Source organism: Stegastes partitus, unplaced genomic scaffold (assembly GCF_000690725.1).
Source record: "Stegastes partitus isolate 25-593 unplaced genomic scaffold, Stegastes_partitus-1.0.2 Scaffold1213, whole genome shotgun sequence".
NCBI classification, from domain to species: Eukaryota; Metazoa; Chordata; class Actinopteri; family Pomacentridae; genus Stegastes; species Stegastes partitus.
This window is the reverse complement of record NW_007578944.1, coordinates 209,879-222,557: the sequence shown is the minus strand read 5'-3', so window position 1 is coordinate 222,557 and position 12,679 is coordinate 209,879. Positions and strand designations below refer to the sequence as shown.

At 40.2% G+C, this 12,679-nt stretch overlaps 1 protein-coding gene across 1 annotated transcript; it reads left to right on the top strand.

Moving 5' to 3' along the window:
* Window positions 1-5,176: 5,176 nt before the first annotated feature.
* Window positions 5,177-11,453, top strand: nudc (nudC nuclear distribution protein). The gene is made up of 9 exons (XM_008297360.1): window positions 5,177-5,378; window positions 6,165-6,242; window positions 6,363-6,572; window positions 6,676-6,771; window positions 6,874-6,987; window positions 8,109-8,303; window positions 8,395-8,478; window positions 8,608-8,726; window positions 11,145-11,453. The coding sequence occupies exons 1-9, from the start codon at window positions 5,304-5,306 to the stop codon at window positions 11,194-11,196; spliced, it is 1,023 nt and encodes a 340-aa protein (XP_008295582.1). The 5' UTR covers window positions 5,177-5,303; the 3' UTR covers window positions 11,197-11,453.
* Window positions 11,454-12,679: the final 1,226 nt, after the last annotated feature.

Sequence of the window (12,679 nt, the reverse complement as noted above, 5' to 3'; positions counted from 1 at the left end):
TCTCAAAACTGGTGCTTAGCAAGCAGCAACTCTTTGCTGGGCCAGAACTAAGAACCGAGTGCGTCAGGGGCTGGGGGCGGGGTTATCACGACCAACGAGACCAGTGGAAACACAGAACCGGCATTTTTTATTTTTTATTTTTTTAAGACATGTTTTTGGCTTTTTTGCCTTTATTAGATAGGACAGAGAGAGAGACAGGAAAGCGAGGGAAGAAGAATGAGGGAAGGACCTGCAGCAAAGGGCCATGAGCGTGACTCGAACCCATGAGCGCTGCGTTGTTTAGCCCCTGAACGCGTGACGCCCACTCAACCAGTTGAGCTGTAGCGATGCCCCAGAACCAGCATTTTTAAACAAGAGCCAGGCGAGTAGCAACATTTTTGGATGCCAAATCCAGGCAGCAGTGGTCTGAGGAGGAGACCCAGTGCTTCCTGGCACTGTGGTCTTCAACTGAAATCCAAAATAAGTCAGAGGGAGCCTCTCGGACAAAGCAAAAAAAAAAGTCCAGCGGGAGATGGCTGCAGCCGGGTACGAGTGGCGCCTCGACCAACTCCTCAATTAACTCAAGAAACTGAAAAAGGACTACAGGGACCAGAAACGGCTATGAAGGCAGTGACGTACTGACGTTTTAGGGTGACGCAGTGGTGTGGCTCTAACTTGCCTCCTTGCCAATGGAAAAGCTAACAGGTTCTTAGGAGGTGTGGGATTTAGGGGCTCGTTATCAGGATCGTTATCAGGCTTCTGCAGAGCTGATGATGAGCTGATCATTTGAATCAGGTGTGTTGGAAGAGGGAAACATCTAAAACATGCAGGATTGCGGCCCTCGAGGTGGCCACCCCAACTGGCACCAGCAACAAACTAGCACCTGGTTCTTCTTGGTGGAAAAGGGGTAACAGAGAACAGACAAACACCACAAAGAAAAGCCCCGACTGATCAGCAGGTTCAAATCCAGAACCTTCTATGGCGCCCCTTCAGACAGGATCTTTGCTGCAAATAATAGCAGCTCGTTACAGATTGGGCTGCAGCACTGTGTCTGATTATTCCTGAGCTGTGCCAAGCACTATGGAGTTGTAGCCAATGGCTGGAAGTTATTTCCTTGCCATCTGAAGCTTAGTGGACAGACCGAGAACAGGACTTTTTTGAGAATTGTCAGTGGAAAGCATCTACAAAAACGGTGCTTCTCTAACGTTTGGGACTGACTGATTCAATTATAAGTCTTTATGATGAATTATAAAGGTGTCGATAAAGCAAGTCCAGTTGCTACGATTAATCTGCGAGAATAACCATGACCTGGATGACTGAGAATCTTCACAGACGTGTGGATAGTGATTACACACAGCTTCCCCTCCTAACAAGCATCCATTTAGTTTTGGGGCAGTCGGCGTGCTCTCAGCGTGTGTTGTCCACTTGATCACAAATTTTGGGCGGCACACAGACTTCAGCAGATTTACATCTCACAGATCCTTGCAGACACGCGGATGCAGAAAGCATGAATTGGCCTTTAAGTATTGTATCATAACCGTCCTCTCATCCTTGAAGGATTTGTGGTGAGGAAGCTTTGATTTGTGTTGGTTTGATTATTCTGCTGTTGTTATGCATTCAGTTATATATATATATATATTTGCATTTTTGTGTGGTACCCTTATCCTAATATGTTTGATTTTTAACAAATTCGTTAATTTAAATCTATATGTTCTTTTCAGTTCAGTTGTTGTGTATCACATATTTACTGGTATTGATTCTATGTCGTGTTTTGATAGTTCTGTTCATTTTAATTATTTCAGATTAATCAGTCAGAGGCGTTGCACTGCTCAAAGTGGCAATAATGTAAAAGGATGAAGAAATAATATTGGGTCACTTCATTTAATAGTTCAAAAGTTATATAATGAATATAATTATTGGTTGGAGTTGTGTATGTGTGCCTGGTTGTACACAAGAAATAAAAAAATATCTGTTGAAGGATTGGTTTGGCATTGTAGGAAATATGTTAATCTGACTTATAAAATCATTGATACCACTCTCATGGCAGTGTGTCACTAATGAATAGCTTAGCTTAGCATCAAGGCTTCTCTTAAGGCAGTTTCAGCTTAGCAAAGACTGTAAGTATCACCAATTAGCGCATTGTACCGCAATTGTTTATTTTGTGCAAACTGTTTAATCTATTAAATGAGATGCAATATGTTAATTAGTGCAGTTGAAAGGCATATTTTGTTAACTTTAAGTCTTTATCAGACATTGGATAAGTGACATTGCTGCTTCATCAGTCTGTTAAAGAGAAAGATCACTTTCACATTAATGTTCGTCTTCATTTAGACATCACAGTGATGTTGAGATTCCCACTACGTACGCAGTATTTGTCATAAACATGAGACTGGAAACTACAGTAATTGATGCATAATAAGGCATTAAAAATCAAAAGACTAGATCTAAACTAATAAAAACATATCAAACTGTCAAAGTAACTAATAGTGTAGATTATTTGTGATTTCCTTAACACTGAAAATTATGTGATGATAATTTAAGGAATAGTTTTCCAACAGTGAAATAAAAAGATCCCGGCAGCTGTGATGGAGCTCAGGACTCGAGCTGAGGACGGGCGCTGTCTAACAAATGATCTGACTGCAGCTATAAACTGTGACTGTGTGACATCTCACCTGTCTGAAGTGAAGAAAAGCATAAGATCCTGATCAAGCGTGTGTCCATGTCAGGAATAATTTATAGTGTCAATAATTAGTGAAGTTACCTCTGTTGTTCCATGTATGTAAATGTACTCTCTTGCTTTGTAAACGCTCACCTGGATCTTGCCGTTGTTTGATGCTGCAGGTGTTTAATAAACTCCTGCAAACAGCTGGAAGCAACAAACTGAACTTCAGCTCCCGTTAATGTTTTGTCAAAACCTACATTCATTTTTCATCAGTCTCATTAATCTGAGCTGTTACACTAACAGCACAGTACAGTTTTATATTTATGGACATTTCAGCTTGACATAGATGTGAAATTGTAGAGCAAAGCAATGAGAAAAGTGTTTTAAGATTTTGACACACAAACAGTTTGTTTCTGGAGGTGTCTGTCCATTGTTGTGATGACATGCAGCTCAGATTTGTGAAATGCTAAAAGTGATACGTAAAGGTTATTGGGTCCTCAACTTTTGTGGAAAAAAGGACATTTCTTTTTTGCCTTTAGTAGATAGGACAGTCAAGAGAGAGACAGGGAAGTGGGGGAGACGAATGGGAAAGGACTGGAAGGAAAAGGGCCATGAGCAGGACTCGTACCCATGGCCGCTGCATCAGAGACCATAGCCCCTGTACATGAGCTACCATGGCACCCTGAAAAGAGTATATTTCTGAAGGGGCTTTAGTCAAAGTTATGCTATCTGTTTTTGGTCTTTATGCTAAGCTAAGCTAACCGACCACTTGCTTATCTTTACCACTGAGACATGAGAGTGGTGTCCTCCTCTTATCATGTTTCCCAAAATGTACTATTTGTCTTATTCTTTACTGGAGGAGATCCATGTTCAGCAAAAAGAAAGCTGATTTCTTTATTTTTAGCATTACTTTAAACATGTAGAGTTCACATCAGTTTGTAATTGGTGTCATAACACAGAGTTCATATGAAGCAGATAGTCCTGAAGCTTTGAAGTTAACCATGTGCTTGATGCTTTCTGGATGTTGTTTTTGATCGTTTCCTATGTGCTACTTGCAGATCTCGATCTGAAAGATGTTTCTTGAGAGCCAGTGTGAACTGCAGCTAGACTTGTCCTATAACCTTATTAGAGGTGTTATCCTGAGCTGACTCATGAAGTAGATGTGTTTTCATATCAACATGTTTGCTACGTTTGCTCCTGGATCCTGATGGGAATCTGGCCAGCTGACTCAGTGGAGGTTATTTAGCTTATCAGCTTATGGTTATCGTTGATCAGGGACCCTAAATGTACCACCCAGGATCTATTTCACATCTAAGTGTAAAGATAAACTGCTTTTCTGTCTTTCAATAATATAACTAGAGTCTATTTCATGAGTCTGGAATTTGTGTGGTTAGAATGAAATGGTGTGAAACTGGTTGCTCTGGTTCGGACCAAGACGCACAAAGTGGAAGCAAAGCGACAATTTGCTAACTTTATCCCAGTGTACTCCTTCCTTTAGTAAACCAGTTGAATTATCCGTTAAAGCATTTCGTTTTGTTTCCATTCACACACCTCACCGTTCTGTTTTAGGTCTCCTAAAGACAAAACTTTATAATATCGCGCCTGTGCCTTTCTCTTTATATTTTCAGCTGAATTGTCTTGTAGTGACTTGAACTCGTTGTCTTAACAGATGTTCTCATATAAAGCCAATAAAGTAAATGATGTGAAACAAAAAAAGACTTCTTTTGCTTGTTGTTTGCCACACACACTATGGCCACATGAGGGAGTCAGAGTCTGCATTTTTAAGTTCAGGCCCTGCTACTTTCTCAGTCCTTCTTCCTGTGGCATTTAAAACAATAGTAAGATATCTTAAATATTTCTATGTCAAACAATACTAAAAAGCAGCTAAAGAAGGTATTAAAATGTTTATTTCATGTGATTTTCAGCGAGGTTCATGGTATACCATTCAACATGACAACACTTCCCCACAAAGTCTTTAATCTGTAATCTCAGTGGACATCCAGCATCTCTGTTAATAAATGGAACATATTCATGTTGCTAAAAGTAACATGTTGTTGTTAAAAGTAATGTTTTTGTCACCATAGTTAAATGCTGTATGATTTATTTAAAATGCTTGCTTTTATAGTTCATCAAACTGTGTGGCTCAATTTAAAATTGCTTTGACAATTGCCAATATATTACAAAATAATACAGTGTAAAGGGATAAAACCGAGTCAAATTTCTTTTTATACAGTCAGCGTTCCTAACTGTTATAACAATATAATATAGTATTATACCTTGGATTAGGCAAAATATTTGCTGGAAATGTAAGGAGGATGTTTTTATATTGTCGTTCCATTACATTTATTGTACATGTCAATTACTGTAAGGAAGTAAAATTATATTTTACAAAATGTACATGACTTAATTTTTCTCTAGAATATTCTCATTCGTCACAGGCGCCTGAGTCCCTTGCCGGTGCCAATGCTCTTACTTTATTGGCTAACGTTGCTGTCATTTAGAATCTGTTGCTCCAATTGGTTGAAACAAGACGGAGGTGGGGTTTATTTCCAGGAAGTGTTCAGCGTGACTCTCCTGGCCTAACGTGTTTGCTAATTTCACTTTTCGGCTGTAATTTGCGCCGCTGCCACTTTATTAGATCGTTTTTTTATCTCCCAACAGTATGGGTGACGATGAAGAAAAGTATGACGGGATGTTGCTTGTTATGGCGCAACAACACGAAGGAGGAGTACAAGAGGTAAAATCAGTGTGCTAACGTGCTAAAGCTACCGTGCTAATGGTAAAGCTAATGTGGTTTTCCTGTTAGCTTGTAGGCACTTCTCGTCTATCAGTAGTGGCATACATAAAAACGATGGATTTTAACTATTGTACAGGTTTTAGCAAAGGTTGTGGTCTTTATAAAAAAGCTCTCTCGCTAATGTGGACCATAGCATGTCTGTATTCAGCGGGGTGTACGCATGTGAATAACAACGCTGCAGGGAATCTACTGAAAATCTAATATTAGTACTTCTTGAATTAATTCATTAGAACGTCCACGTTCCTGAAAGAAGAAGCTGTAAATAGCTGTTGTACATTTAAACCTTTAATATAGCACTGGTGCTGGGTTCAGTTTGTAGCGGACTGGAATTTGTGGATAAATTAGATAAAGCCCCCTAACACATGCTTTGCTAACAGTAAAGGAAAATGTGAATTATCAGAAGGACAACATTGCTGTAGATTGCAATGCCATATTTAATGCAGGGATTTGAAGAGGATTGTGTTTAAACATCACTGTTATTAAGGATGGGTGGAAGAGGTATGCAAACTAACCATAAAGCTGATTAACATTAGGAGAAATCACATTAACACGTGGTTGTACTTCAAGTGTGCACAACCTAGCAGTGAACAATGGCCTCCAACATCTTCCACATAAGCAGGATATTTTCTTTAGTCCAGTCTTATCAACACAGCTCATGTACATATTAAAGACATTGTCTGGAGTGTGGCATGTCTAACTTATTCTAACCTATTTTTCTCTCAACAGTTAGTAAACACATTTTTCAGCTTCCTCCGGCGCAAAACAGATTTCTTCACCGGTGGAGATGCAGGTGCTGCAGAGAAGGTGAGCAGTGTTACTCTATCTGCACTCTGTGTGACATTTGAGACTGTGCTATCTATAAGCTGTTCCTATTCAATGGCAGAAACACACCTCCACCTAATTCTGGCCACCTGTTTCTTTCAGGTAGTCAAAGATGCCTTTGCCCACCACAATAAGCTCGCGGTGAAGGCCCACAAAGAGAAGCAGACAAAACAGGATAAGGAAAAAAAAGAGAAAGCCGAAAGAGCTGCCAAGCTTGCAGAGGAAGAGAGGAAAAAGAAAAATGACGACGGTCCCAGAATTCAGGAACTGACTGATGAGGAGGCGGAGAAGCTTCAGTCTGAGCTTGACAAGGTGAAATCTTATTGCTTTAGTGTATCTATCACAAGCAAATCACTGCCACTTTAATTGGTGTTACTTTATATGTAAATATATGTGTTTGTGCTTTATATGTTAGAAAAAGAAAGAAGAGGAGGAAATGAAGAATGTAACCACAGACTCAAAAAATACATCTGACAAAGCAGAAAAAGAGAAGACCGAAAAGGAGAAAGGGGTGAGTGAACAGTTAGTAAAATGGTGATTATACAGTTTGGTGTTGATCAACAATAAAATGTGGCTCTGCTGACTTACTTCTCTTAATTTCCATTTTCTCCAGTCTGACTCTGAAGGAGAGGAGGACGAGAAGGACAAAGACAAACTGAAGCCTAATTCGGGAAATGGAGCTGACCTGCCCACCTACAAGTGGACACAGACTCTGTCTGAAATTGATGTGAGTTTTTATCAACTTCGGCATCACGCTTGGCTTCTGTGTCACCAACTCACGTTAATCAGTCACCTGAAAGTATGTGTTTTTGGTCATCTCACCTTTTTTATTTTTTATCCTGAATGTGTTTGTTTAAGAGCAGCCCCAGTCCTATTATGACCCAATAGATGACTGCCCCTGCACTTCTTCTCTGCCCTACAATGTCCATTTTTAGTTATGTATTTATACCATTTCATATTTATAGTTAGACGCTGTGGACTATATGTCAATTCTATATTTTACGCCACAGTGTCTATTTAGGATGCAGTTCACTCCTCTGGGCCGCCTCCTTCTCTGACAGGATGATGTGTCCTGTTGTGGAGCTTCTAGCATATTAGGGCTATCGTGTCCAAATCGATTGGTCCATCAATATGCTCTTATCTGGCCAAATTCTCATTGGTCGGACAGTCGCCGGTGTTACTTTCAGAAGGCGCAAAGTGTTACATCAACAGCCTTCCTGCCTGTCCACAATATTGGGCATTTAACTCACGAGATTAGAAAAGTACAGGAAGTTACTTTAACATCCTGTTAAGATGCGTATCTCCTCCTCAGTACAAAGGGATAGCAAATGTCTTATCTTTGCAACAGACCACCTTCCAGCCATTTTTTTTTTTTTTAAATCTGAAAAGGTGTTTTTACAATCAAACCTGCCACATCTGAACTATGTTTGGAATTAGGTTGCAGTTTGTTAAGTACTGCTTCCTCAATTGTTGTAATTGGTGGACACAGTGTTCACAAAGACATTCTGCTTTGTTTTGCTTTGTCAGGGCGGTTTGCATCTAGGTTTGCATTTAGGTAAACTATCGAACATTCTGTCAACCTACTTTCTTGCTGTTATTCTGAAATGTCTGTCACCAGTGTGATAGTTTTTGACCCAGACCTGCTACATTCACACTTACTGTTCTCTTGTCATTGAGCGTGTGTGTACATAAATGATCTTTGCATCCTTTATCAGCTGACAGTAACCCCAATGTGTTGAGCTTTACAGTGTTACCTATTGGCAACACCAGGTGGTTGCATGTTATGTACATTTTTGATGCCCCTAAATTAATCTGACATGAATTTCCAATCTTTAAATCCTCCCACAGCTGGCAGTGCCTTTTGACGTGAAGTTCCGCATTAAGGGGAGAGACGTCGTTGTGGACATCCAGCGGCGCTCCATCAAAGTCGGCCTGAAGGGACACCCTCCTGTTATTGAAGGCCAGCTCTTCAACGAGGTGAAGGTAGAAGAGAGCTCCTGGCTCATCGACGATGGCAAGGTGGTTACTGTCCACTTTGAAAAGGTAAGAAAATGTAGTTTTGTGGAGACTTAATCCATCTCTCCGCTTTTTCAGCTGTGACATGATTGCACCAAATCCTGTTCTTTGGTTTCAGATTAATAAAATGGAGTGGTGGAACAAGATTGTTACCACAGATCCAGAAATTAACACCAAGAAAATCTGTCCTGAAAACTCAAAGGTAAAGGACTGACTGCCCCTCCTCTTCATTTACAGTAACAGTATGTTACAAAAGTGGCAAAAAGATGACTGACCAGTGTTCCTCTGTCTTCCTACCCGCTCGTCACTGTGTGTATTTTCTGCTGAGCAGCTGTCAGACCTGGATGGTGAAACACGTGGCATGGTGGAGAAGATGATGTATGACCAAAGGCAGAAATCAATGGGCCTGCCCACATCTGAAGAGCAGAAGAAACAAGACATTCTTAAAAAGTAAGTTTCCGCTCTTGCATCTCAGCCAAATCACATATCCTGTTTATGTCACTTTCTGTTGTCATAAAACTATAAAGGTTTTCTTTATTCTGTGTCGGCTGACATCTAGTGGTTTACAGGGTGACTCTCTAAAGCAAGTGCTGATTTCATAGTCAGTTTAACAACTTTATGGTGCATAAAGATTTTATAAGAACAGGGAATCTAAAAGCTGTCCGTCTAGTTTGTCTGTCCCTTAGTGTCTCCTATTTCTGCTCAAGGCCAAGCTCAGCTGCTGTAACTACAGGTGACAACGATGGCATGGTCGAGCTGACAGATAGAGTGACCTGGTTTAAGGAGACATATTAAATGACATTTCTGTAGATTTTTACCTATGTCTTAGCGTACAGGTTCTCCTGGAGTTGATAATAGGGTTTGTTGCACTTTAAACATAATACCACTTGTTTTGGTATATTAGGTACAATGTGTGTGTCTGAGGACTGAAAATGAGTATAAAAGACGACAAATGTATAAATACAAAAAAAAACTGTTAGTGTGGAGTTAAAAAAACAACAACAAAACAAGTAAGCTTACCCAAACCGCTGCTACTGCTTCTCATCTGTGCTGCAGATTAGCTGCTCAAGGCTACTTTAGTCAATAATACCATAACACACCTGAGTTTCACATCCTGCTGTGTGCAGTTGATTTCTATTGTGGGTAATGATGGTCCTAAATTTAAAAAAAAAAAAAAAGATGAACCAATACAAATTAATAAAGATTTAATATCAGGTTGTTCTGAAGCTGTTTTTGATCCACTTTGCCCATTATGAGACAGGTGCTAAATCAGTGGAGTGCTCATTGCTCCGCTGTAGAGAGATGAGAGTTCTCTGATTAAAAAGAGTTGCACTGATGGCTTATTTTATTGTAAAATGAAAACGCTGTCAAGAGACAAAATCAATTTTATTTTTTTTAATACATAGTGCGAGTTCACAACTTAAGTCATCTCAGAGCACTTCACATAGCAAGATAAAAGCCTTATGATATTATATTATAAAGAGAAACCCAACAAATCCAAGCAGTTCCCTCTGAGCGGCCCTCAGGCAACAGAAGAAAGAAAAAAAAAAACTCCTTTTAACAAGACAAAACCTCCGGCAGAACCAGGCTAGGGGAGGGCAGCAATCGGCCTCAAGTGATTGGGGTTAGGGTGAAGTGGAGGGAGAGTATGAGAGAGAAATGGACACTGCATCAGAAAAACAATGAGCACTGGGCAAATTGGTGAGGCCAGTAAGTGCAGATCAGAAATGTGCAGCTCCACAGCCGGAGAAACCTGCAGAGAGGACAACAACACAAACTGTGGGAGAGTGAAGGCACAGTAGTTGACATTTAACCACGGCGTATTAATGTATGGAGAGTGGAGGAGAGAAGGTTATGGAGGTGTTCAGTGTGTCACGGGAAGTCCCACAGCAGTTTCTTTTTGTTAAGTGCTGTAAACATGTAAGTATTAGCAATTATATCCTGTTGCCATAATGCAAAGTTACTAAAGCCAATTTTGATGATCCAGTGTAGTGAACTGCCACCAGTGGCTCTCAGGAGTAAAAACTACTGGTATACTTTGTGAAATAGCCACAACGTGAAGTAAGTCCAAGTTACAGTAAATGGCCTGTAACATAAAAGCACCTGAGTTGTATTAAAATGGTGTGAGAGTGGTAATGCAGAAGTGTTCGCCAACACAATAACTTTCATGATCAAGTCGAGGATGACATTCAGCCCTCAGACTGTCAGTTGTTTAAAGGACAGCGGTCTTCCTCCCTCCTCTGAGTCCACGTGTGTCTTATCACCGCTGCTAGTAAATGACCCGTCTTCCTCGTCTGCTGTTCCCAGTTGAGTCCAGAGGAGTCGTGTCTGCCGTCTGTCGAAGCCCATTTCCTCTTTAAGCTTGTTAAAGCTGCCTCCAAGGATCTTGTTTAGTTTTATAAGGGTTAAACAATACTACTGCGGTGGCTGTTGTGGAGATAATTGGTCTCAGAGTTTCTTTACTGACACTAAGTTCACGTTGTGTCTGTCCAATCAAATGCGATGGCGGCGTCTCAGAGGCATCGTACATGTCTTCACTGTTTAGACATTTAAAAGATTTCACTCACTGACCAGATGGAGGTGCTGTAGCTAAAGGTAAAGGCCTTTCCTAGACAATCCAGAAATAGACCAGCCAGAGAAAAGTTGTCTGAGATATTAGGTGAGAAATAAACTAACTACCATATATTTTCTATCATTTAGAATATTTCACCTGCCTAGATGAAACGACAAAATACTCTGAGCAAAGTCAAGATCTCCTCAGTGATGTGGAGTTGTGATGTCAAAGAAATATCTGACTGCTTCTTGTTTTGGTGACAAAAACATCGACATTCTTTTTGTTTCTGACTCTGACACCGTGTGTCTCTGCAGGTTCATGGCTCAGCACCCAGAGATGGATTTCTCTAAAGCCAAATTCAGCTGAGACTTGCTGTTGTCGGCAGCTTTACCTTTAGAATCGGCATCTTGGTTCATGTGAATCACATCAGAGCTGACGTCAGGCACCAACCAGCCCCCCCCCCCTTCATCTCTTTACCATTCTTTCGGCTTAATGTCTTAAGAATTTTTCTCTGTTTTTGTTTTCTAGAGAATTATGTCCACATTCTCCCTTTGCATGTCGTCTTCATATTTAAAGATGTGTCTGGACTTTTTTTTTTAAATAAATGACTATATCAAAGTATATATAATCTGCACTGTGAGTCTGTTGGAAAAAGACTGAGCACTTTGGTAGTTTTTGCAGGCAACTTGGATGATGTCCAACAGTTCAGTGCATAATGCTGGATGTCCTGATGTGGCACCTCTGTGGATGATATTTAGTTTTTAACATGTCTGGCCATAAAAGCACTCCAATATTATACAGATATCTGCTGGTAGATAGATAAGTGAACAGACAGCATGCACAGATTGTGAGGGGTTTTTCAGTTTTAGCCACAAGAGAGCAGTGTTTTCCTTAAGTTTAACAGGAGCTTGTGGAAGGCTGGGAGTTCTCCTGAAACGTTTCTGCACATAGAGGAGTAATCCTACACAGCTTTAAGTGTCAATCACTTTAAGTAGTTTGCTTAAGAGCCAACTTCGGAGTAAGAAAAAAAGTGAACTGTAGAAGTAAAGTTTAACAGCAGCTCTTGAGTGACAAGTAATCAAGGAAGTAGTATAATCAATCAGATGTAGCATTTTTACCATTTATCTGCCCCGTGGTTCATCGCTTCGAGAAAAAACACCTTCGGGCCAAACATGTATGAATCCTTTTTTTTTTAAAGTTTGCCATTTGTGTGAAAGCAAATGATGTAAAATAACAATCTGTTAGAATTAAAATAGTAAGAGCATTTGTTTAGTAGAATGGTACAAAGATTGCAACCAAGAAACAGGAGGAACTTGGAGAAAGAAAGTGGAGCACGGAGACAAGCCTGCTGATTACAGCACCACGAGGACAAGTAGTATGCACAGAAACTGACAGGATTCTCAATCAGCAGCGGCTTTATTTTTATTTGCACCCACTGCTCATGCAAAATTATTATTCTAAAGGTGCAACATCATATAAAATGCTGGTTTCAGCCAACATCTTATCAGAAATCTGCAGCTAAAACGACCCTGATCTGAGTTCTACATACGGTTACACGTCATGACCAGTAATTTATTGTTACAGCTATTCTGCATCATGTCTCTGCAGGTGTGTGCTCTGTCTCTGTGTCTTTGTATTCACCTGTGATCTAGTCTTTATAAGAATCACTCAGATCTGCTCCTATAGATGCAACCCTTAAGATGATCAAGCAGATTTTAATGTGAAGCAGCAGAAAACCAAACAGTGACGTTGACAACACAACATTTTATTATATGCATGTATCTGTTCCTGCGACATCCTCGTGCAAAGGCAGACAGTTTGAATCCAGACATTAATGGCGAACTCTGCC